Genomic DNA, 25,766 nt, shown 5'->3' with positions numbered 1-25,766 from the left:
TAGTTCGCAAAAAAAAAAAGTATTTGTAGAATGTAGAAAAGCTATCTATCTAGAACAAAATCTAATCTGAAAGTGAAACATCATCTTTCAGAAGTACATGTGCATTAATTGGTAGAAAATTATGAAGGGTAAGAGGAAGAAGTGGGAGCTATTGTTAGATGACATGCATGGATATCAAAATTTGTAAAGATAAAAAGAGAGGGTTTTTTGGTATTAATAACTTGAGTAGCTTTTATAAAACAATCTGGTGGTGATTAACTATCTCAAGTTGGATTGGATAAAAAAATACTAATAATGAAATTCGTATTGCGGAAGTCAGTCACAATTATATGAAGCAAATTATTCAGATTCTTTCTGATAAATTCTAGATAGGTTATATCGGATACTGTGGCAAAATGTCGTTTATTAATACCTTTTGCCGATGACCATATGAAACTTGATTGACAAATTATGAGTGTATGGTAGATTTAAAAAAAATGGTAGATGCATTGGTCCTAAATTTCCACAAACAGCTCATGAATCATAATGATGTTTTCTGTAATACAAAATTTCCACAAATATTACATTTCCATTGGTCCTAAAAAGTTTGAACTTTACACATCTTGCAATCTCATTGCATCTTTCAAAAAGTAAGAATATGACTAAACATTAAAGGTTTTATGCAATTATTGTGCACCTTCCAAAATGACAATAAAATTTAAAGTATTAGTGTTATAAAAATGAAAAGTTAGTAAAGATAGCTATGTACTCCACTGTTTTGAATTACTTTAAGTTATCTCGGAGATTGATACCACGTCTTGTTGCTAACTTGCAATTGCAAAGCATTGTTCTTCCCTTCTATTCTGAAAACTTTAAGCATAGTTCTTTCCTTCTATTCTGAAAATTTGATTACTTTGATCTTGTTTGAGATCATGACTGGAGTTCTTGTTGGTGGAGCTTTTCTGTGTGGCTTCATTAATGTTGTCCTGGACAGGCTCATTTCTGCTGATGCTGTCAACTTGGTTGTGGGTAAGAAGCTTAGCTCTGACTTGGTTGAGAGGCTGAGGAATGCTCTGACAGATGCTGGAGCTCTTGTTGATGATGCAGAGCTCAAGCAACTGGATAACCATGATGTGAAGGAGTGGCTCAACTGTCTCCGAGATGCTCTTTACACTGCTGATGACTTGCTGGACCGTGTCTGCACCATAGCTGCAACTCAAAAGGGGGTACGCAATTTCTTGCCTACCTTCTTCCATTCTGAAGATAGGAAGATGGTGAATGAGATAGAAAGGGTGGTTAGAAGAATAGAAGATCTTGAGAAATGCAAAGGAAAGCTTGGCCTGGAAAAGATTTCCAATGCTAGCTTCTCCTGGAAAACTCCATCCACTTCTCTTGTAAGAGGGAATGTGTATGGAAGGGAGGATGACAAGAAGGCCTTAATCAAGATGCTGAATGACAACAATGAGCATCACCTGTCTGTGATCTCTATTGTTGGCATGGGTGGGGTTGGTAAAACTACTTTGGCTCAATGGATGTACAATAATGCAGAGTTGATGGAGGGATTTGATCGGAAAGCATGGGTTTGTGTTTCGGAAAACTTCAACATTGTTGAGACTACAAAGACTATAGTAAAGGAGATCTCTACAAATACTCAGGATCTTGATAGCTTCAATTCAATTCAAGATGCTTTGAAGAAAGGATTGTCCAAAACTAAGTTCTTTATTGTTTTGGATGATGTTTGGAGTAATGATCATCATCAATGGAAGGATTTTCTAGCCCCTTTTCAATACGGGGATAAGGGAAGTACTATTCTTCTGACTACTCGCAAGGAAGATGTTGGTTCAGTGGTCCAAACAAATTATCACCCTCACTATCTCATTCCATTATCAGAACACTATTGTTGGTCAGTGTTTGCAGCCAATGCTTCTTTTCCAGAATCAAATGGGAGCCCAACACTAGAAGGAATAGGAAAAAAGATTGCCAAGAAGTGCAACGGTTTGCCATTAGCAGCAGAAACACTTGGTTGCTTGTGCAGAAGGCATGATGCTGAGGAATGGGAAAAAATCTTAAGGAGTGATATTTGGGGATTTTCTACAAATGACAGTAAGATTGTTCCAGCATTGTTAATTAGTTACTTTCACCTTGCTGCACATTTGAAGCGTTGTTTTGTTTATTGTGCACTATTTCCCAAAGATTATCACTTTAAGAAAGATGAACTAATTTTGTTGTGGATGGCCGAAGATCTTTTAAGATTACCAAAGAGAGGAGAGAGCTTGGAAGAGGTTGGTTGCAAGTGTTTTGAAGAATTAGTTTCAAGGTTATTCTTTAAAAAGCTTCAAGACAATGATGAGTATTTTGTGATGCATGATCTCTTGCATGACTTGGCAATATTCCTTGCTGGAGACTTCTATTGTAGAATAGAAGAGCTTGGTGAACAAGAAGAGAAGAAGGTTGTCACTCGTCATTTGTCATATTTGCCACATGGAAGCTTAGATCATCCAATCTCAGAAGTCTTCAACTCCAATGTGAAGTTGGAATCTTTGAGGACATCGTTGTATATCGATGATTTGTTCAGCATGGAAAGTGTAGCATCTAAGTTTATATGCTTGAGAGTTTTATCCTTTCATAAACTTGATGTATTGCCTGATTCAATAGGTGAATCGATTCATCTACGGTATTTGAATCTCTCTTCGACTGACATTAACACGTTGCCAGAATCATTGTGCAACTTGTATAATCTGCAAACATTAATATTGTACAGATGTACTGAGTTGACCATGTTGCCCGTTAAAATGCACAATCTTGTGAATTTACGGCATCTTGATCTTAGGAAAACTTCTTTGGAAGAAATGCCTGGAGGAATAAGCAAAATGAAACACTTGCATACCTTAAGTTCCTTTTTGGTGGGGAAGCATGAAGATAATGGAATCAAGGAATTAGGAGGGCTCTCAAATCTTCATGGATCACTTGAGCTTAAGAAGTTGGAGAATATTATTGATGTGAAAGAAGCAGAGAATGCAAGGATGACAAACAAGAATCTCATCAACGAATTACACTTGGAGTGGTCTTCAGGTGATGATATGGTTCCGAACACAAGAGCCGAAAGAGATATACTGGACAGCTTGCAACCTCACAACAGCTTGAAAGTGTTGACAATCAAGGGATATAAGGGTACAATATTTCCAGATTGGTTGGGGAACTGTTCATACAACAATATGACAAGTGTATCTCTGGAGTCTTGCAACAATTGCTGCATGCTGCCTTCACTTGGACTGTTGCCATCTCTTGAGACCCTGCGGATTCAACGTTTTAGTCAGCTGAAGTGTGTTGGCATGGAGTTTTACAAGGGTATTGGTGACCCTTCTTTGCATATTGCTCCTCCTTTTCCCTTGTTGGGGAGTTTGGAATTTGGTAACATGGCATGTTGGGAGGAGTGGCACTTACCTGACTCAAAAGCTTTTTGTCAGCTTAAGAGTCTTCAAATAAGAGATTGTCCAATGTTAAAGAGAGATATGCTTCATCAGGTATTCATGAGAATCGTTTCTTCTTCATCGGATGCTTTGAAAGTTCGCAAGCTAGTTATCCAATCTCAAGCAGCAGGGTTTCCAGGTATGTCACTTAATGGGGATACATTATCAATTACGGGATGTGAATCTGTGGTGGAGTCTGCATTCAACGAAATGATGAGCATTAACCATCTACCCTCCCTCCAAGAAATACAAATCTTATGGTGTTCGTTTGCTGTGTCCTGGCCGAACAATTGTTTACTACCCAAATCTTTGCAAAAGCTCACAATCAGTAATTGCAACAAACTGGAATTCCCGGAGCACAAGTATGATTTGGTAGAGCTACTAATACACAGCTGTGATTCACTGAGCTTCTTGTCGTTGGATGTCTTTCCCAATCTCAAGAATCTCCAGATATCAGGGTGTGGGAATCTGGAATCAGTGTCAATGTCAGAGGCACCACACGCTGCTCTTCAACGTCTCATAATCGGTGGGTGCTCGAAATTAGTGTCATTTGCAGGAGAAGGACTGGCTGCACCCAACTTGACTCATCTCAAGGTCAAATACTGCTCAAAGTTGGAGGCATTACCACGTGACATGAAGAGTCTACTCCCAAGTTTACAGTCTCTCCAGATATATGGTTGTCCAAACATTTGCAGGTTGGCAGAGGGTGGTTTACCGCCTAACTTGAAATCACTTGAAGTGGGAATTGGCGAGCAACAAATGAGGGATCTATCATGGATGTCCAACTTGCACGCCCTCACCTATCTCAAATTTTATGGTTATGACTGTGACAACATAAAGTCATACCCAGAGGGTTCGCTGCCTCACCTTCCCTCCCTTACCACTCTTGTGATATACTGGTTCGATAATCTGGAGACATTGGAGTGCAACGAGCTTCTCCGCCTCACCTCCCTTCAACAATTGCACATTTATGACTGTTCAAAGCTGGAGAATATGGAAGGAGAAAAGCTGCCTCCCTCTCTCTTGCTACTCAAAATTGAATACTGTCGTTTGCTGGGAGAACACTGCAAGGACAAGCATCAACTAATCTGGCCTAAAATTTCCCACATCCCAACCATTGAAGTCAATCACAACAATCACAATCATTGGAGATTTCTGAGCAGGTAATTATCTAACTTCACGGTTCTCATACCACCACAATTAAATTATACATGCATAAATTTCCTTTTCCTCACAAGAAAAGACTTCTCTCTTTCTTTAGACATTACTAACTAGTTGGACTGATAATCTGATTTGCCAACAACAAAATTTGTGTTCTTTTTTTCAAATCATTGGGAAACCTCTCAGTCTGTAGCTGTACTCAAAAGAAATATCCTCTGTTATTCTCAAAAAAGGTCATTCCTATAAATTGGAAGTTAGGGAATATATATGTGTATCTATATATTCTATATCCAACATTTGATAATTTCTTTATATACGTCGATAAATGAAATTTACTGTTTCATCCATCTTCTGCAGGTACATTGTAATGAAGGAAAAGTGCAATAGCAATCATTTGAACTTTCTATATATTCTATATCCAACATTTGAGAATTTCTATATTCTATATCCAATAGCAATCATGTTTGAACTTTGAACCAACATGCTAAACAAATGAGTTTCAATATCTAATGCAAGGGTTATATCAAACTTGAATTGTAGGCTCTTTTTTTGGGTTAAATTTACAATTCGAAGGCATCATGATGATTGATATCATTATTGAACCTAGCTGAATATGTTAAAGCTATGATAATCTATATCTTACCAAGCATGAAACAATTAATTAATTAACTTCTATTCAAAGGTAGGTATAACAGCTTTGATAATCCCTTGGAGTTATATGACACAAAAATAAAGATTTCATGAAGAGAATGGTATATTTTTAATAAATTGATCATTTAAACTTTACAATTTTGTGATCATATTTTTGTTGACTTGCTGTGATCTATGGTTCATGCCAAACAAAAAGCTTAGAATTATTTTTGTTGATTAAAACAAGCAATTATTTACAAAATATCACATTAAATGAATTGTAGATCCTATACTAACTCTTTCTAATATGAAATTGTATGCTGCCATGTGCATACTATGTAATAGTTTGACTGATATAATAAGATATTCTTTGCAAGCCTAATTTGGATTCATTGGCATATTATCGTTCTCTTACTAGTTATTTTTTGTAAAATATTTGCGTCATATGATATTATGTGAGCCTCAACTTCCATTGCAGTATTGTTATATTGATGTCAAATTTTTCTCAAGCTGAATTTGTGCCTTTCAAGTTTCAATTCTGTTTTTGAATCTAAAAAGGAAGCCAATAATGTTGAAGAAGTTCTCTTTCTCCATTTACTAAATTGCTCATATGATTGTGTATTTATCATGTAGGTTCTGGTCATTTTCCTCTGTGTGAGGCCCAAGCCAAAACTTTCTGAAGTGTCTCTACATTCCCGTTAGTGTATGAACCTAATCAGATTTGGATTAACTTGAGTGGACACAACCAATTGAGCAAAGAGAAGAAAAGTTGAGAGGAGATGCTAATTTTGCAGGGGCAGTAACTTGTTTTCATCAAGTGAAAGATCGGATGGTCAAATCTTATTGAGCTGAAACTTTAACTGGAGATTCTTCACTCATAGTTCTTCAATTTGGAGGATTGATTTGCAAACTTAGCTCTCTAATATATATAACTGCCAGAAATCATGAACAGCAGCTGCTTTTCTGGTGAAATTTGACCACTCTTGTTTCACTAATTTCATCTCGTTGATGCATTTAGGTAACCATTCTGGTCAGTGTAGAAGAGATTGAGTACAAGAGTATGATGAGGTTGTTGCCAAATCAACCTATGTACTGAATAATATTAATGCTGTTAGTTAATTGGTTATTATGTTGTATAATGATCCACCAAAATTCATGGTCTTTATTATTAGTTGGTTTACTAAAAATGATATATCATTCATACTAATAAACAAATATATACATAAGTTCTCATTGTTTTTCTACGCTGATGCATATATTATACAATTGACATTTGCAAAATGAAAGATTCTTATTACTATGATGCATATATGTGCAGAACCAGCAAAAAAATATTATACAATTGACATTTGCAAAATGAAAGACTAAAATGTCATGATCATGTTTCTATAGTTTAATAAACTAAAATTGGTTCATCTTACTAATCACCTAATATAACTTGGATATGCCTTGCATATTCCCAAATCATGACTCATCAACAGTTGAAACCTGCCTCAACTTGCAGTTTTGTTGCATCACTCAGATTTAAAAACACAAATTAAAAGCTCCAAGCAAACTATTAAACTAAGACTAAGACATTAGCAACGTACAAACTATTAAAATAAGACAACTAACATGCATTATTGTTATTAATAACCTCATAATGTTACCATGATATACATACAAAAATGTGGCGCCAAAACGTTCCTAGTTTTATATAGTTACACGGAAACAGCACCACTTGCAAGAAAGAATTAAAAAATGAAAAGTTAGAACAAATCCAATTAAGCACTCCTTAGCATATACTACTTGATTGAGAAAAACTTAGTAGTTCACTACACTGCAACCATTGTTCTGTTACCTTTCTCTGAAAATCCATTCACTTTGCTGTTGTTGAGATCATATCATCATGGCTGGTGCAGTTGTTGGTGGAGCTTTGCTCTCTGGATTCATTAACATTGTCAGTAACAAGTCCCTTAGAGAGGATGTGGTCAACCGGGTCTTGGGGAAGAAACTTGGCCCTGGCTTGGTTGAGAGGCTGAAAATTTCTCTGCATGCTGCTGAAGCTGTGCTTGATGATGCTGAGTACAAGCAACTGGGCGACGAACGTGTGAGGGATTGGCTCAACTATCTGAGAGATGCTGTTTATGATGCTGATGACTTTCTAGACGCTGTCCTCACCAAAGCCGCCACTAAAAAGGAGGTACGTTCTTTCTCGCTTAGTTTCTTCCGTAACAGACATAGGAAGATGGTAGATAACATGGAAGAGGTGGTTGCAAGAATAGAATTTCTTGTAAGGCAAAAGGATATCCTTGGTCTTCAAAAGAGTACCAAGGATAATAACTTGTCATCATCATCATCATCATCATCATGGCGAGAAACCACATGTCTGATGGAAGGGAACATATATGGCAGGGAGGATGAGCAACAAGCTTTAATCAAAACAATAAATGACAAGAGTGAATCTCAGTTATCTGTGATTCCTATTGTTGGCATGGGTGGGGTTGGTAAAACAACCTTAGCCAAATGGGCGTACAGTGTCGCGGAAGGATTTGATCTCAAAGCATGGGTGTGCATCTCTGAAACATTTGATGTTGCTGATATTACAAAGAAAACCATTGAGGAGATTACTAAAAATTCTTGTACCCTTGGGAGTTTAAATTTGCTTCAAAATAAACTGCAGGAAATCTTGTCGGGAAAGAAGTTCTTTTTTGTTCTAGACGATGTCTGGAGCGAAGATGCCGATAAATGGAAGCAATTTATAACTCCTTTTCATTGTGGAGCTAAGGGTAGTACAATTCTTCTAACAACTCGCAATCAAGAGGTTGCTTCAGTAGTTCAAACATGTCCCTCTTGCACTCTTAATGAGTTGTCCGAAGAGTCTTGTTGGTTATTGTTTGCAGCCAATGCATGTTTTCCGGAGTTAAACGGGAACCCAACACTAGAGGATGTGGGTAGAAAGATTGTCAAGAGGTGTAAGGGGTTGCCACTAGCTGTAGAAACACTTGGGCGTTTCCTGCGAGGAAAGGATGATGTTAAAGAATGGAATGTTGTTTTAATGAATGACATCTGGGAATTGAAAAATAGTAAAATTATTCCAGCATTGTTAATAAGCTACTTCCAGCTACCTCCTTACTTGAAGCGTTGTCTCCTTTATTGTTCATTGTTTCCCAAAGATCATTACTTTAAGAAAAATGAACTAGTTTTGTTGTGGATGGCTGAAGATCTTTTAAGGCTACCAAAGAGAGGAGAGAGTTTAGAAGTGGTTGGTTCTCAGTGTTTTGAAGAATTAGCTTCAAGGTTATTTTTTAAACAAGAATGGGGTTGGCATAAGATGCATGATCTCTTGCATGACTTGGCAATATTCCTTGCTGGAGACTTCTATTGTAGAATACAAGAGCTTGGTGAACAAGAAAAGGAGAAGGTTCTCACTCGTCATTTGTCACATTTGCCATATCGAAGCTTAGATCATCCAATCTCAAAAGTCTTTAAGTCTGATATGAAATCAGAATCTTTGAGGACATCGTTGTATATCGATGATTTGTTAAGCATGAAAAGCGGAGCATCAAAGTTGAAATACTTGAGAGTTTTATCCTTTCGTGGACTTGGTTCATTACCTGATTCAATAGGTAAATTGATTCATCTACGCTATTTGAATCTCTCTAGGACCTATGTGAAGACATTACCAGAGTCATTATGCAACTTGTATAATCTACAAACATTAATATTGTATAAATGTTATATGCTGACCATGTTGCCCAATGACATGCATAAACTTGTGAATTTACGGCATCTTGATCTTAGGGGAACTTGTTTGAAAGAAATGCCTAGAGGAATAAGTAAATTGAAAATGCCTATTTTAGAATACTTTGTGGTGGGCAAGCACAAAGACAATGGAATCCAGGAATTAGGAGGGCTCTCAAATCTTGAAGGATCATTTGAGATTAAGAAGTTGGAGAATGTTGCTGATATCAGACAAGCCAGGAGTGCAAGGATGTTGGAGAAGAACAACATTGACAAGTTATTGTTGGAATGGTCTTCAGGTAATATGATGGTTTCAAACATAGAGACTTTGAGAGATATACTCGATAACTTGCAACCGCACAATGGCTTGAAAGAGTTGAAAATCAAGGGATACAAGGGCGAAAGATTTCCGAATTGGGTGGGGCACTATTCCTACAACAATATGACAAGTGTAATACTAGCATCTTGCAAGAATTGCTGCATGCTGGCTTCACTTGGACAACTGCCATCTCTAAAGTCCCTCCGCATTTACGGTTTTCTTCAGCTCAAGCGTATTGGTGATGAGTTTTACAAGAATGAAAGCTATCATCATTCCTCACCTATTGCACCGTTTCCTTCACTCGAGGAATTGGTGTTTCATTACATGCCATGCTGGGAAGAGTGGCACGTACCTGACCCAGAAGCTTTTCCTCGGCTTAGGAGACTTGAAATAGAAGATTGTCCAATGTTAAAGGGAGATATGCTTAATGGCATATTGTGGAGAAGGGATTGTTGTTTGCGGGAAGATGATGAAGGAAGGTCTGATGAGATGGTAGGTGGTGGGGATGCTTTATCAATAAGGCCATCTCAATCATTTAATGCAAGGAACAATTGTTTACCCAAATCTCTGCAAAAGCTGAAAATCTCGAGGTGCCCAAAATTTGAATTCTCCGAGCAACAGCAGCACAAGTATGATTTGGTAGAGCTACAAATACATGACAGCTGTGATTCACTGACCTCCTTGTCGTTGGATGTCTTTCCCAATCTCAAGAATCTCAAGATATATAATTGTAGGAATCTGGAATCAGTGACAATGTCAGAGGCACCACACGCTGCTCTTGAAGAAGTCACCATCAATGACTGCTCCAAATTAGTGTCATTTGCAGGAGAAGGACTGGCTGCACCCAACTTGACTCATCTTCAAGTCACATGTTGTGGCAATTTGAAGGCATTTGCAGGAGAAGGACTGGCTGCACCCAACTTGACTCATCTCAATGTTAGCAGCTGCTCAAAGTTGGAGGCATTACCACGTGACATGAAGGGTCTACTCCCAACTTTACAGTCTCTCGAGATATATGGTTGCCCAAACATGTGCTGGTTCGCAGAGGGTGGTTTGCCGCCTAACTTGAAAGAACTTGAAGTGGGAATTTGCGAGCAACAAATGAGGGATCTATCATGGATGTCCAACTTGCACGCCCTCACGCATCTTACTATTAATGGGTGTAAGAACATAAAGTCATACCCAGAGGTGGGTTCACTGCCTCACCTTCCCTCCCTTACCACTCTTGAGATATTTGGGTTCAATAATCTGGAGACATTGGAGTGCAACGAGCTTCTCCGCCTCACCTCCCTTCAACAACTACACATTCATTGGTGTCCAAAGCTGGAGAATATGGAAGGAGAAAAGCTGCCTCCCTCTCTCTTGCTACTCAAAATGGAATACTGTGGTTTGCTGGGAGAACACTGCAAGAACAAGCATCAACTAATCTGGCCCAAAATTTCCAACATTCCCACCATCCAAGTCGATTTAGAACAAATTTTCTGAATAGAGATTTCTGAGCAGGTAATTATCTAACTTCACGGTTCTTATGCCACCACAATTCAATTATACATGCATAAATTTCCTTTTCGTCAAAAGAAAATACAAATACCTCCCTCTTTCTTTAGACATTATTAACTAGTTGGACTGATATAAATTTGCATTCTTTTTTTTTCATTCATTGGGAAACCTCTCACTTTGTAGTTGTACTCAAAAGAAATATCCTTTGTTATTCTCAAAAAAGAGTCATTCTTATAAATTCAAAGACAGGGAAAAAAAAATATATATATATATATATATTGTGTATCCGACATTTGAGAATTTCTTTACATAATCTATAAATGAAATTTACTGTCTTTATCCATCTTCTGCAGGTAGATTGTAATGAAGTATAAGTGCCCAATGGTGGAGATTTCATCTTATACAATATTTTAGCTTCAGGCTGGTAAATTTACACCACTCCATTCCATTCTAGAATTTACTTTTCCAGTTCTGTTGGGAAAAAGAAAAATGTTATGAAACCTTGATTTAGTTATATGCACTGAATAGTAAAATTGTGTTTCTGCCCTTGCCACTGTTTGATATTTATGATGAACTTATTGGTATTGCCATATAGTAACTTCAATTTGATTCTTTTTCTGTTTTTCGAATCTATAGATTCCACTTTTTGTTAAGATGCTATTTTACTGTTGATCATTCATAATTTTAGCAGAGAGATAAATTGAAATCCTTTGAAAATATTCAAGGTAAAATTAAAACTTTCGCCAAACATAAGAGACATTCTTTTATATGGTTTTCCTTGTCTCCTTTTCTTCTATTCTTTAATCTTCTTTTAAATTTTTTTTACAATATAACAGAACATGATGCTGTTTGCAACTTTGAGTCATAGGCTAAAAGAAAATAAAACTTATTGTCTTGCCTGAAATGGAAAGTGAAGCTTCAAAATAATTTAACAACTTTTTTTCCTTCTGTTTTTGCCATCTTTTTTGCAGGTAAAAGTTCACAGATGTTAGAGATTTCATTGCACATGTATATCTATATATATGGAGATGTGAACTGGATTAATGTGTTGGAAAGCAGTAGTGTTTTCTGATTTCAATTTCATTTTAATTGGTGTCTATACTAGTTTAAATTAATGACGGATGTGTATCATATGATTCATTTCCACACTATATGTGGAGTTGTTTGGATTATTCAATTCAATGTTTTGCTTCAAAGATAGGAACCATAGATGGTTGTTTGGTTATCAATAGCAGTCATGTTTGAACTTTGAACCAATATGCTAAACAAATGAGTTTCGGTATCTAATGCAAGGGTTGTAACAAACTTGAATTGTAGGCTTTTTCTTTCTTTTTCTTCTTTTTTTTTTTGTGTTAAATTTATAATTCAAAGGCATGATGATGATTAACATCATTATTGAAGCCAGCTGAAGTAGTGTTACTTATATGTTAAAGCTATGATAATCTACATCTTACCAAGCATGAAACAGTTAATTTAATTAACTTCTAATCAAAGGTAGGTGCAACATACAGCTTTCATAATCCCCTGTAAACATATATGACAAAAATAAAGTAACTTCCATTGTTAGTAATACAAGTTTTTTCATTTGTGTAAATATAAATCTATGTTTTTTGTTTTTTTATGTCTAATAAAAAATCCATTATTCTTTTGCTTAGAGTTTGTGCGCATTCGTGCAAAATTATAAAATGCGTATGACATAAAATAATTAATAGAAATGAGACTCATATATGTTGGTTATTTCTCTAATTCTTAAGTATAATATGACTATTATATTTGATTAAAAAATTTTCTTTTCTTATGATATTATTTAAATTGTTTAGACATTGGATAACTATATATCTTATTATGTCATTGCCTACATTTTTAACCTTACTCTTCTATTCATATATAATCAACCAAAAAAAATTGAAAGTTTTCTTGTCAACTATATGGATTCTCTTAGTCTAGGAAAAGTATATCATGTGATCATGTCCTTTTGAAATTTTTAATTTAATATTACTTTATCGTCTTCCATTGATTTTTTTTAGTTTATACTAATATGAAAATAAGGTGAAAAATCAATCAAATTATTCAACTTGTTTACTAATTATCACACTGAAAGGAACGCAGTTTATGCTTATCTAGAATTACAAGATTTTTGCATTTTAAAAACAAGTTAAGGTTGGTAATCATATCTTTGTTGTCTTCATTCAATTCGAAGTTCATTTGAGATGGTAAATTGGATTGATATGTCAGAACCAGAAGCAATGTATAAGAAATGAAGAAATGATGGAGAAAGTTGGAGTAGCAGTTAAAAGGTTTTGTTGTTGGTATCATTACTCTGTCGCTTTCCATAATTTTATCTTTTTCTATTTTGAAAAAAAAAAAATTACAGCTTGATTTGTGGAAAGAAATCATTTACAAAATGGTGATCCTGTCTTTGTCAAATCTTTATATTTATGCTTAACCAAATTCATGGTACATAGCAAATTAAACAGGTCTATTAAACAGATGATTGCAGAATGTCTGATAGCTTTTTCATCAGTCAGTAGGACAATAAAAGGAATCTGCATGAGGTGTATAATGCTTTCAAAATAAAAGGATCAAGTTATTGTTGTGTAGTCTTTTTTAACCATAGATTGAATCATGAGATAATATTAAAAGTAGAAGCCTATATAAGCTATTTCTAATACTAAAAATAGGGGATTAATAATAACTATTTCTTCCTTGTCTTGTTTGTATGCAGATATATATGTGTCAACATTTTTACAGTATCTATCCTTATCATCAGCTAGAACTAAAAGAATAGGTTGGGATTTTTGCCTTCAACTGCTTGCTAGATTTATAACCGTTGAGTTGAATTCTACACTCATCTAGTGCCTTGTATAACTTGTTTTATCAAATTGTTTTCCAAACCTGATGAAGATATAGCTAATGTAATTAGAAGGTCAACTTGTGTTCATGCCATAGAAGACAATTTAGTTTCTATCAACTTTATTTATTGGTGAATTTCTTTATTCTTCTTCTTTTTCTTTTCTTTTTTTTAATAAAATAAAAATAGGCATACCATGAATAAATCCTGATATGTGCAGTTTGTAATAACTACATATACTAAGCTGCATAGGATCAGAATGAATATATTATTCTTACATGTAAAATTATTCAAGATGAAATCTTGTCTTAGAATATATTAGTTAGACCGATAATACCATGATCTAATGTTCTTATCAATGAAGTTCAGCAAATTAAAACCAACTAGAGTGAGACCCGCGCAATGCGCGGAGAGGTAGATTATTTATACTATATAGTATATTTTAATAAATGTTATATTAAAAATATTTTAGAGAACATATTATAAATAGATTTTGAATTTATTTATTTTTAAAAAAGACATAGATTATTTATATTAGAGTTATACAAAACTGCATTTTTTTTTTATTTTTCGATTTGCATTAATGGCTACCCTTTGTCTTTTCTTGCTGTTTTTTTGTTTGTAAATAATGAAAAAAAATAAATGAATGAGAATGAAAAATATATAAAAATGTTATATCAAATTTAAGGAATTTTTGACAATTAGTATAAGAGATTAAGAAATGAAGAGTAGTAAGAGTCTTAATATGTATAAGTTATAGAATTTGAATATTTGTAACTGAAATTTTTTATAATTATTATTATTATTATTATGACACTTTTAATGTATGTTTATTGCATTTAATTAGTACTTGATGTTTCAATTGAATAATAATAGATAAGAGTTTTTTGTTTTAATTTTTTTAAAACATTTTACTAAATAGTGATTGGTTGATTTTCATCTAACAATTTTGGGTATTAAGTATTAACTCTTCCGGTCTGTCATTACCACTTCAAATTCTTCTACAACAAAGAGAATAAGACATGGTCAAAGAATGATAATCCATTCTAAGTAAATTGTGGAAGCAATACTGCACATGTGGAATAACAATTTGAAAAAGAGGAACACGTAAATGTAAATTGTGGAAGAAGTACTCCACATGTAAAATAACAATTTATAATTTGATGATGAAATATTGCAATCGATAGTATATAGGGAGCAATAATTTTAAATGCACATTAATTTTGGTTGTGAGTGTTGGACAGAACCGTTTACAAAAGAGGAATAGATAAACTTGTGTTACTTGCAATGAGTTCACAATTAAAATGTTATTATTTATAACAAATAAATAGGGTTATTGAAAATGATATTGAACAATGAGAAGAGTAAACGACAAAGTTGAAAATCTTTAGGAAGATACCTGAGACAAATTTCCTACGTTGGCGGCACCGAATGGTGACGTTGGTCTGAGACCCAGAATCGAGCTCTGGCAGGGAAACCGCAAGAGGAGGAATGGAGTTTGTCCTGGTTTCTGCAATTTATGCAATGCGGCTCTGCCGGAGATGGACATTGCGATGTACAATTTGTTTTGAGGAAAAAACAATGGCTCATGGGACCGGAAGAGGATGGAGGAAATAGGATCTTGGTACGGAGAGGTGCTAAAAGGGTGAGGGTTTGAGAAAGGTAATAAGCTCTTTGGTTTTGAGAACTTTTTGTTGGGGTAAATGTTAATTTGTGTTTTTGTTGTTTTAGAAATAAGGATTGATTTGGAAAAAGTTAATTTGTTGGTTTTTATTGTGTTTTTTAGTTGTTTTTTGTGTTTTTTTATGTGAAAATAAAAGTTAATTTGGTAAGATTTGAGTGGTGGATTCTAAAATTTTGCCAAGTAAGCGTTGGTGCTGACATGGCGTTAGTAGAAGAAGAGAAATAACTTAGAAGCAATGTGGATAAACCTATGTACCTACTTTTATATATTAAGAATAGAATAGATAAGGGAATGGCTCAGCAATTAAAACAGTACTTCAGAAAACAAAATACGCTCATGCTCTAGACATTATTCTCTTCAAAATTGATAGTGTAATTTATTTAGGAGTATCTCTGAAAGAGGACATTATTTTGTTTTGAGCATAAACAAATTGAAAGTAAAAAAAAAACACAAAATTATGAATTTTTTTAGAAGATTGTGGGGTGGTTGAAGCTCTGGAATCCAACTCTGAATCAATAATTTTGCTTGATAATCACTTGTAATAGTTGAAATAGTAGCATAACTCTTAATTTAATACTAAGTAGTAACTAACATGCTATATAACATAACTAATGTGATTTGATGCATTTGAGAGAGATTAGTAATTTAGTATAGAAGATTAGCAGTACTATTGAGCCTGGTCCCAAAAGTCACGAGATAAGACATTAATTGAAACTGTCAACAAGACATAATCATGTTGCATTCATCAAATAAATTAGAATGAAGGACAAAGTTAGTGTGAGCCAGCAAGAAGCTAGGCAATTCAAATAACTGGATTCATACAATTTTTCCATGTACAGAGGACAGAGATGTTTAGACAACTTGAAGTCAATGTCCTTCAGCTAACAAGTAAGGAGCATGACACAATCAAAAAGGGAATACAGTGAATGAAGCTGAATTATTGGAACTTGGAAGGAGGAAAGCAATTGCACTGCATCTGCATCATTATTTTACCATGACCCTCAATCTCATTATGATAATGTATCTGACATCAAAGGCAAAAATAATGATGCCAGTTTTGAAACAATAAATAAATAAAAGGTAACAAACAGTAAGAATTAAAGGCAAAAATGAAAATTACGTTCCTTCCAAATACATAAAATTAGTACAGAACCAGCAACACACTCCCACTAATTAAGGAGACCAACTTTTTTATTGAGTCAACAGTCTTTGTCCTTTTGCCATCAAATTATTGACAACTATTACTTCACAATAAGCTTTCATACACCTACACACAGTTCAGTTACAAACCCTGCAAAATCTGCATTTTTACTCTCCTTCATACCCGAATTCTCATCACTTGTTTGAGATCATATCATGGCTAGTGGAGCTTTCCTTAATGGCTTCATTAATGTTGTCTTTGAAAGGTTGCTCACAATGGATACGGTCAACCAGGTCTTGGGCAAGAAGCTTGACCCTGGCTTGGTTGAGAGGCTGAAAATTTCTCTGTATGCTGCTGAAGCTGTGCTTGATGATGCTGAGCACAAGCAACTGGGCGACGATCGTGTGAGGGTTGGCTCAACAGTCTGAGAGATGCTGTTTATGATGCTGATGACTTTCTGGACGCTGTACTCACCAAAGCCGCCACGCAAAAGGAGGTATATTCTTTGTTGCCTAGTTTCTTCCTCAACCGACATAGGAAGATGGTAGATAACATGGAAGGGGTGGTTGCAAGAATAGAATTTCTTGCAAGTCAAAAAGATATCCTTGGTCTTCAAAAGACTACTAAGGATAATAACTTGTCATCATCATCATCGTCATCATGGCGAGAAACCACATGTCTGATGGAAGGGAACATATATGGCAGGGAGCATGATCAACAAGCTCTAATCAAAACAATAAATGACAACAGTGAATCTCAGTTATCTGTGATTCCTGTTGTTGGCATGGGTGGGGTTGGTAAAACAACCTTAGCCAAATGGGTGTACAGTGTCGTGGAAGGATTTGATCCGAAAGCATGGGTCTGCATCTCTGAAACATTTGATGTTGCTGATATTACAAAGAAAACCATTGAGGACATTACTAAAAATTCTTGTGCCCTTGGGACTTTAAATTCGCTACAAAATAAACTGCAGGAAGTCTTGTCAGCAAAGAAGTTCTTCATTGTTCTAGACGATGTCTGGAGCGATGATGCCCATAAGTGGAAGCAATTTATAACTCCTTTTCACTGTGGGGCTAAGGGTAGTACAATTCTTATTACAACTCGCATTAAAGAAGTTGCTTCAGTCGTTCAGACATGTTCCTCCTACTTTCTTAATGAGTTGTCGCAAGATTCTTGTTGGTTATTGTTTGCAGCCAATGCATGTTTTCCGGAGTCAAATGGGAACCCAATGCTAGAGAATATCGGTAGACAGATTGTCAACAAGTGTAAGGGCTTGCCATTAGCTGTAGAAACACTTGGGCGCTTGTTGCAAGGAGAGGATGATGCTGAAGAATGGAAAGCTATTTTAAGGAGTGCCATCTGGGAATTTCCCATGAAAGATAGTAAAATTATTCCAGCATTGTTAATAAGCTACTTCCACCTACCTTCTTACTTGAAGCGTTGTTTCGTTTATTGTTCCTTGTTTCCCAAAGATCATAAGTTTGAGAAAAATGAACTAGTTTTGCTGTGGATGGCTGAAGATCTTTTAAGGTTACCAAAGAGAGGAGAGAGTTTAGAAGAGGTTGGTTGCAAGTGTTTTGAAGAATTAGCTTCAAGGTTATTTTTTAAACAAGAATGGTGTTTTCATAAGATGCATGATCTCTTGCATGACTTGGCAATATTCCTTGCTGGAGACTTCTATGGTAGAATAGAAGAGCTTGGTGAACAAGAAAAGAAGAAGGCTCTCACTCGTCATTTGTCACATTTCCCACTTGGAAGGTTAAGTAATCCAATCTATTTTTCACAATTTTCACGTCAAAGCTTAGGTCATCTAATCTCAAAAGACTTTAATTCCATTGTGAAATTGAAATCTTTGAGGACATCGTTGTACATCGATGATTTGTTCAGCATGGAAAACAGAGAATCAAAGTTTAAATACTTGAGAGTTTTATCCTTTCATAAACTTGATGTATTACCTGAATCAATGGGTGAATTGATTCATCTACGGTATTTGAATCTCTCTTGGTGTAACATTAATAGGTTGCCGGAATCGTTGTGCAACTTGTATAATCTACAAACATTAATATTGTATGGATGTACTAAGCTGACCATGTTGCCCAGTGGCATGCATAATCTTGTGAATTTACGGCATCTTGATCTTAGGGGAACTTCTTTGGAAGAAATGCCTGGAGGAATAAGCAAATTGAAACACTTGCGTGTTTTATATTTCTTTATTGTGGGAAAGCATGAATATAATGGAATCCAGGAATTAGGAGGGCTCTCAAATCTTCAAGGTTCATTTTGGATTAGGAAGTTAGAGAATATTGTGGACGTGAAAGAAGCAGAGAATGCAAGAATGATAAACAAGAATCTCATCAGCAAATTATTCTTGGAGTGGTCTTCAGGTGGTGATATGGTTTCAGATACACAAACTGAAAGAGAGATACTCCACAGCTTAGAACCGCACAATGGCTTGAAAGAGTTGAGAATAAGGGGATACAGGGGTACAAGGTTTGCAGATTGGTTAGGGCATTCTTCCTACAGCAATATGACACATGTATCGTTGGAGTGTTGCATGAACTGTTGCATGCTGCCTTCACTTGGACAGCTACCATCTCTTAAGGACCTGCACATTCAAGATTTCGGTCAGCTCAGAAGCATTGGAATTGAGTTTTACAAGAATGAAGGCAATCCTACAGCATTGCATATTGCTCCTCCTTTTCCCTTGTTGGAGAGTTTGAAATTTGATAAAATGGCATGTTGGGAGGAGTGGCACTTACCTGACTCAAAAGCTTTTCCTCAGCTTAAGACTCTTCAAATAATAGATTGTCCAATGTTAAAGGGAGATATGCTCAATCATGTATTAGTGAGAATTGTTTCTTCCTCAATGGATGTTTCAGAAGTTCGCAAACTGGAAATAAGACAAGATGACAAAGGAAGGTTTCTACAGATGCTATTCTCGGCGGATATTTTATCATTTAGCGGTTGTGAATCTATGGTGGAGTCTGCAATTAAGGCAATGATGAGCATCAACCATCTAAGTTGCCTCCAAGAAATAGAAATCTCAGAGTGTTCATCACTGATCTCGTTTTCGTTGGATGCCTTTCCCAGTCTCAAAGTTCTCGAGATAAAAGGGTGTTTAAATCTGGAATCAGTGTCAATGTCAGAGCCACCACCTAAATCTCTGCAAAATCTGAGAATCTTGCATTGCAGACAACTGGAATTTCTTCAACAACAACAGCAGAAGTATGATTTGGTAGAGCTACAAATAGATTCCAGCTGTGATTCACTGACCTCCTTGTCATTGGATGTCTTTCCCAATCTCAAGAATCTCAAGATATATAATTGTAGGAACCTGGAATCAGTGTCAATGTCAGAGGCACCACACGCTGCTCTTAAAGAAGTCACCATCTTTAGGTGCTCGAAATTAGTGTCATTTGCAGGAGAAGGATTGGCTGCACCCAACTTGACTCATCTTACTATCTCTAGTTGCGACAAATTAGTGTCATTTGCAGGAGAAGGACTGGCTGCACCCAACTTGACTCATCTTACTATATGCTGCCCTGAATTAGTGTCATTTGCAGGAGAAGGACTGGCTGCACCCAACTTGACTCATCTGGAGATAAGTCATTGCAGAAAACTGGAATTTCTTCAACAACAACAGCAGAAATATGATTTGGTAGAGCTACAAATACAAGACAGGTGTGATTCACTGACCTCCTTGTCGTTGGATGTCTTTCCCAATCTCAAGAATCTCGAGATAAGAGAATGTAGGAATCTGGAATCAGTGTCAACGTCAGAGGCACCACTTGCTGCTCTTCAACGTGTCATCATCTATGAATGCCCTGAATTAGTGTCATTTGCAGGAGAAGGACTGGCTGCACCTAACTTGACTCATCTTCAAGTCACAAATTGCTCAAAGTTGGAGGCATTACCACGTGACATGAAGAGTCTACTCCCAAGTTTACACTCTCTCCAGATAGAGGGTTGCCCAAACATTTGCAGGTTGCCAGAGGGTGGTTTGCCGCCTAACTTGAAAGAGCTTCATGTGGAAATTGGCGAGCAACAAATGAGGGATCTATCATGGATGGGCAACTTGCACGCCCTCACTCATCTTACCATTTATGGTGATTACTGCAACAACATAAAGTCATACCCAGAGGTGGGTTCGCTGCCTCACCTTCCCTCCCTTACCACTCTTGTGATATACCGGTTCGATAATCTGGAGACATTGGAGTGCAACGAGCTTCTCCGCCTCACCTCCCTTCAACAACTACACATTTCATTCTGCAACAAGCTGGAGAATATGGAAGGAGAAAAGCTGCCTCCCTCTCTCTTGCGACTTGAACTTTATTATTGTGGTTTGCTGGGAGAACACTGCGAGAACAAGCATCAACTAATCTGGCCCAAAATTTCCCACATCCCCACCATTGAAGCCGAAAACTTCTCCGATACAGATTCTGAGTAGGTAATTTTCTAATCTCTCATGTTTGTCATTTCCTTTTTTTTTTAAAACATACCCACCATTCAAGTTGACGGCCGACGAATTTTCTGAAGAGAGATTTATGAGCAAGTAATAATCTAACCTTCATGTTTGTCATGCTACCACATGTAAATTCACACATGCATAAATTTCCATTTCCTTCAAGTGAAAAAAATTATTAACTAGTTGAACTCGTATTCCAACTGGAAAATATGCATTCTTTTCTTTCATTTATTAGGGAAGCTCTCAGCTTGCAGTTGTAGTTCAAGAAATATCTTTTGTTTCTCTAACAAATTCATTGGCTCGTTGCTATCTGTAATACTTATTAACCTTCATATTTTTCGATAAAATCACCTTTACAAAAGAAGATAAGAATTAACATGAAACAAAAATTGAAAGACAGTGAATATCTTTATTGTGTATCCAACATTTAAGAATATTTTTAGATGTATTAAGCAAAGAGGTTGATTTACATGGTCATCCAATTAGATTCATGGGTTTAGATGACTTTTGAAGTAGTGAGTTTGAAAATTAGTTACCAGAAGTTGTGTTTACTGAGTTTGGCTTCATGTTAGTATCTACACTAGAATGAACAAGATAGAAAAGGAAGACATGATGGACAAAGTTGGAGTGGCACTTCTTAGTGAAAAGCTTCTGTTTTTGTTGGTATGTTTCTCTATTCCTCTCTATAATTTTATTTTTGCTGTTTCGCACAGAGAAAAAACAAAATAATAGCTTAATTTGGGGAAAGAAAAGAGTTATAAAATGGTGTTCCTGTCTTTGTCAATTCTTTATGATCAGAGCCAGTTGTTGTGCTGCAAGATTCATATAGGAATAATAAAAGGAATCAGCATGCATGAGCTATATAAGCTTTCAAGATAGAAGGATCAAGTTATTGTTATGTAGTCGTTTTTTTTTAAACCACAGTTTGAATCATTACATAAAATGAATAGTATTAGATGCCTATAATAAACTATTTCTAATATTAAGAGAAATGGTTCTGTAATAATAACTATTTCTTCCTTTCTGGATTTTGATACATAATCACAAGGTGATGAAGGTATGTAGCTAATGCGGACAGGATTCAAGAATATGCTTTCCACATTTAAAGTTGACAATCCTGTACCTGAAATAGTCATTAGAAGGTGAAGTTCTGGTGATGCCATCAGGAGCAATTTCATTCCTATCAACTTCACTCATTGATCTTTATCTTGGTATGTGCATTTTGTACATATATTAACCTGCAGTGGGATTCAATTGATTCAAGAAAAAGCAGTCATAGAATATTTGATCTTTTTGGACTAAATTGAAGAGGATAGCTACAAATATACGGGGTTATTGTTATGTAAAGTCAGGGTATTATGTGTATGGAAAAAATTTTCCTTTTATAACTTGCAGTATTATAACCATCAATCACTTTAGTTTCTTTATAATTGCTCTAGTTCTGTTTTGACTTCCTGTTTTTGGGTGTCATTTCTTTTCACTGCAAACTCTAAAATCAAACCAATAATCCAACATTGTGTTAATGAGGTTTTCACATAAGTGTGTCTGTGGTTATTGTGAGGACATTATGACAAACATTTAGTTTTGAAATGTATATATATAATTTGTGTTTCAGGAAATACTTTGAAGATCAAGCAGCAATTGTCCTGAGAGCATTGCAGTTCTGGAATGGATCTTAAATGCTAGTTTTAGTCAAAACAAGCAAAAGAAATGAAGAATCATTTTCCACCTTTACTTTTGTTTTTCCAAAGAAAAAATAAGATTGAAAGATAACGGCTGCCATTATGAAAATTAGTCATAGCACATGGGGAGAAAAGATGATAAAGTTGCTATTAGCATGAAGAAGCATAACAGGTGGAGGAGTTGTGAATATCAATTCACATCAAATCATAAATTTTCTTTTTCTTTTTATTTGTATATTTCTTTGTTGTTTTATCGTTGATATCCAATGCATTAATACATGAGCGATCAATGGTAAAATAAATATTTGTTCATTATATTCCAAAGATGAACACTACAAATTTAAACATAAAAAATAAAGATCATACTAAGATTCAAGATCATACTAAGATTCAATGATAATAAAATGAGTATTTGTGCACCATATCCCAAAATTACTGAAATAAAATAAAAAAGAAGGCTGTTTCCAAAAGCACATATTCATGTATGTTACTACCAGATTAGTTATGTGGTAGGTAAGATTTTTTATTAGTGTGTATGTAAGATTGTTTTGGTGTGGATTTTTTTTTAGTGTGTATGTTAATACCAGATTAGTCCAAATGTTTCTTATACTGTTTCTTAAGACAGATGCAGATATATTGAGACTATGGAGTCAGATAAGATAGTTACCGAACAAACTCCTAATGTTATGGATGTATTTATGTCATGGCCCGGACCAAGCCATGACTGACGCTCAAGGGACAAGTTCCTCAGCAAGCCAAACGACCAAATTTTCAGAAAAACGGATAGAATCTCCTCTGTTTCTAGGACCTTACCAACATAAATATTAATTTCCTGTATCAATAATAAATATCCATTTCCAAGGACAACAACAACAACAACACATTCCAATCATATCCACCATCAAGTATATCCAAAATACGCATATATATATATATATATATATATATATATATATATATATATATATATATATATATATCAAGTTGATAACTAGAGTATATGGTTAAATCCATAAGTCTTACATAACCAAATCATAATTACTACCTAAACCGTTCAAGATTCAAAATAACATAACCCACACGAGGACCCTGCCTGTGACATATGGAGCATTGACATAATCTAAATTTTGAGCAAGGTTCCATTACATAATTACTTAGCCCTTGGAAAGAAGAAGGGCTCACCAAAGTGACTAAGATCTACTGAGAGGCAGGTGGAATGGAACCTGGAATGACTCCTGTATCTGAAAAACATGGGAATATAATAGGGTGAGTTTTGCAACTCAGTAAACAAACATTACATCTATAACCCACACGAGACAATACAGAGTTTACCTTGAAAATTATATTTTCGCCATTGACGATGACTCGCTCCTCCGATCGAGCTTTTCTTCTCCTTCTGCTCCTCGCCGCCGCCGCCGCGGTGGTTGTCACCGCCGATAGTGGCTTCTCGGTGATGGAAGAAGATTTGGATGAAATTGAAAGCGTAGTTGGAGGAGGATTAGGGAAGAAGCAGAGAGAGTTCGATTATTTCGCGTTGTCGTTGCAATGGCCGGGAACTATGTGCAACGGTGTCAAGAAATGTTGCGCCAAAAATGGTTGCTGCAGAGGGTAAAGTTTCTCCCTTTTCTTCTTCCTCTTCCAATTTTGTTCATTATTGATAATCATTGATAGCATTGCTCTTTCGTATTAATTAATTATGCAAACAAATAGATAAATTGTTAAGTGGATGAACTGAAATGTGAGTTCTCATTCCAGAAGGCAAATCAAATCAAATATTACACACCTAGGGCGGCTCCACCTCTAAGGGTAGCCCTTTCCTCTAGTGTGCCCGAACGGTATAACAGATCCAACGTGTAGCCTACACGTTAGGCTAGCAACGCCCATGCTAGTTGAGGTCTGAGTTAGATGCATCTAAGTTAACCTCAAAACCGCTGTTAACTACGGTTTTTTAGTCAGAGTCTCCCAAACCAATCCAAACCAAATCATTTATAACAAATCTCTAATAATTATAACATATTACTAAATTTTCCATAGTAAATAAAAAATATATATAAGAATGCATACTAAAATTTAATTAAAATTTAATAAAGTCAAATAAGAAAACATGTATGCTTTACAAAATATATAAATATCGTATCGTGCGTATTTTTATAAAATTGTAAGTTTCACAAATCAATATTTATTTCAAAAATCACAATAATAAAATAATTTCAAACTCCAAAATTAATGATTCAATAAAAATATTGATAATAATATATTTAAAAACAATTATAAATATAATATTCACTCACAACTTGATTTCAAAGAACCGGAAGCAACTCTGAGCGCGCCAACAAGCTACCAAATGATGTCCAATAACTCTACAACTCTAAAAATTTGACAATAATGATGTTTGTGAGCTACTACATTGTCAATTAACATAATCTTACTCATCATGACCAAAAGCCCAAAATTTCCTAATCATAATAACCCTAATTCGGATTTTTATATACCCATAAATATAGAGATGACAAAAATTGGGGATATGGCTAATTATTGAGTCAAAAAGTTACCTTGAAGCCTCAATAATAATTGGAACTCAAAGTTGAATGCTTCTTTCGCTCATTAAGTTGACATTCCATGATTTGGGGTTTTGAGAAAATGAGATTTTGAATAAATAGAGATAGAGTAGAAAAAGAAACGAAGGTAAGATGATGAAGATGAGTTTGATAATAGTGTGAAATTGCAAGAAGAGATGAGAAGATGGAAGAGTTGAATGAGAAGGGAAGAGGAAGAGAGGGTTTTAAGTTGTTGGGAAGAAATAGAAAGAAAATGAAAGAAGGAAGGAGGGGACGGGGGGTACCGAAGGAAGGGGGAAGGGAAAAAGAAAATTTAAGTGGGGACATGTGCCCCCCACGTGCTTCTACTTCTCTCCTTTTTTTTTTTTTTTCTCTCTCGGTTATAACCATTTAAATGTGACTTAAGCAGTAGATCAACTATGTAATAAATTATCTTCTGCTGTTGATTTTGTTGCATGGTTTGAGAAATAAATTCGGTAATATTGTTAATGATTAAAAGGGCTATAAATTACGTTTGAGCCAAGCAAGTCTAGACTTACTTCCAACATGCAATAGATCAACTTGGAGGAAGTTTGGATGGTTAAAAACTTGATATTGAAAAAT

At 35.5% G+C, this 25,766-nt stretch overlaps 3 protein-coding genes and 1 long non-coding RNA gene across 16 annotated transcripts; 3 read left to right on the top strand and 1 right to left on the bottom strand.

Annotated features, from left to right (window-relative positions):
• The first annotated feature begins 771 nt into the window (after positions 1-771).
• LOC148572799 (putative disease resistance RPP13-like protein 1) lies at positions 772-22,840 on the top strand. Of its 3 annotated transcripts, none has more exons than XM_088504525.1 (3): positions 772-4,612; positions 21,508-21,586; positions 22,539-22,840. In XM_088504525.1, exons 1-3 carry the CDS (start codon positions 912-914, stop codon positions 22,548-22,550), a joined length of 3,792 nt encoding a protein of 1,263 aa, XP_088360651.1. In that variant the 5' UTR covers positions 772-911; the 3' UTR covers positions 22,551-22,840. The 3 variants fall into 3 exon arrangements, 2 of the variants coding, with proteins under 2 accessions (XP_088360651.1, XP_088360652.1); XR_015905064.1 differs by lacking the exon at positions 772-4,612 and adding an exon at positions 21,972-22,134 and having other exon boundaries at positions 21,475-21,586; XM_088504526.1 differs by lacking the exons at positions 21,508-21,586; positions 22,539-22,840 and adding an exon at positions 5,874-6,427.
• Positions 7,010-12,066, top strand: LOC148572800 (putative disease resistance RPP13-like protein 1). Of its 2 annotated transcripts, XM_088504529.1 has the most exons (4): positions 7,010-10,156; positions 10,227-10,785; positions 11,136-11,206; positions 11,754-12,066. In XM_088504529.1, the coding sequence occupies exons 1-2, from the start codon at positions 7,129-7,131 to the stop codon at positions 10,259-10,261; spliced, it is 3,063 nt and encodes a 1,020-aa protein (XP_088360655.1). In that variant the 5' UTR covers positions 7,010-7,128; the 3' UTR covers positions 10,262-10,785; positions 11,136-11,206; positions 11,754-12,066. The 2 variants fall into 2 exon arrangements, with proteins under 2 accessions (XP_088360655.1, XP_088360654.1); XM_088504528.1 differs by having other exon boundaries at positions 7,026-10,785.
• On the top strand, positions 16,590-22,840 carry LOC148572798 (putative disease resistance RPP13-like protein 1). Of its 2 annotated transcripts, none has more exons than XM_088504522.1 (4): positions 16,590-20,905; positions 21,508-21,586; positions 21,972-22,134; positions 22,539-22,840. In XM_088504522.1, the coding sequence occupies exon 1, from the start codon at positions 17,000-17,002 to the stop codon at positions 20,903-20,905; it is 3,906 nt and encodes a 1,301-aa protein (XP_088360648.1). In that variant the 5' UTR covers positions 16,590-16,999; the 3' UTR covers positions 21,508-21,586; positions 21,972-22,134; positions 22,539-22,840. The 2 variants fall into 2 exon arrangements, with proteins under 2 accessions (XP_088360648.1, XP_088360647.1); XM_088504521.1 differs by having other exon boundaries at positions 21,496-21,586.
• Positions 18,378-25,437, bottom strand: LOC110268519 (uncharacterized). Of its 9 annotated transcripts, none has more exons than XR_015905069.1 (6): positions 25,158-25,437; positions 23,938-24,973; positions 23,788-23,846; positions 23,273-23,413; positions 19,218-22,161; positions 18,378-19,063 (listed from the first exon to the last, which is right to left on the bottom strand). It is a non-coding gene; the product is annotated as an uncharacterized LOC110268519 (long non-coding RNA). The 9 variants fall into 9 exon arrangements; XR_015905070.1 differs by lacking the exon at positions 23,273-23,413 and having other exon boundaries at positions 19,218-20,053; positions 20,155-22,161; XR_015905072.1 differs by lacking the exon at positions 23,273-23,413 and having other exon boundaries at positions 19,218-21,735; positions 22,047-22,161.
• Between the last annotated feature and the right edge of the window lie 329 nt (positions 25,438-25,766).

This window comes from Arachis ipaensis, chromosome B2 (assembly GCF_059453495.1).
Source record: "Arachis ipaensis isolate K30076 ecotype BB chromosome B2, ASM5945349v1, whole genome shotgun sequence".
Classification (NCBI taxonomy): domain Eukaryota; kingdom Viridiplantae; phylum Streptophyta; class Magnoliopsida; order Fabales; family Fabaceae; genus Arachis; species Arachis ipaensis.
The sequence above is the reverse complement of the archived record's forward strand: the minus strand, read 5'-3'. Positions and strand labels throughout refer to the sequence as shown.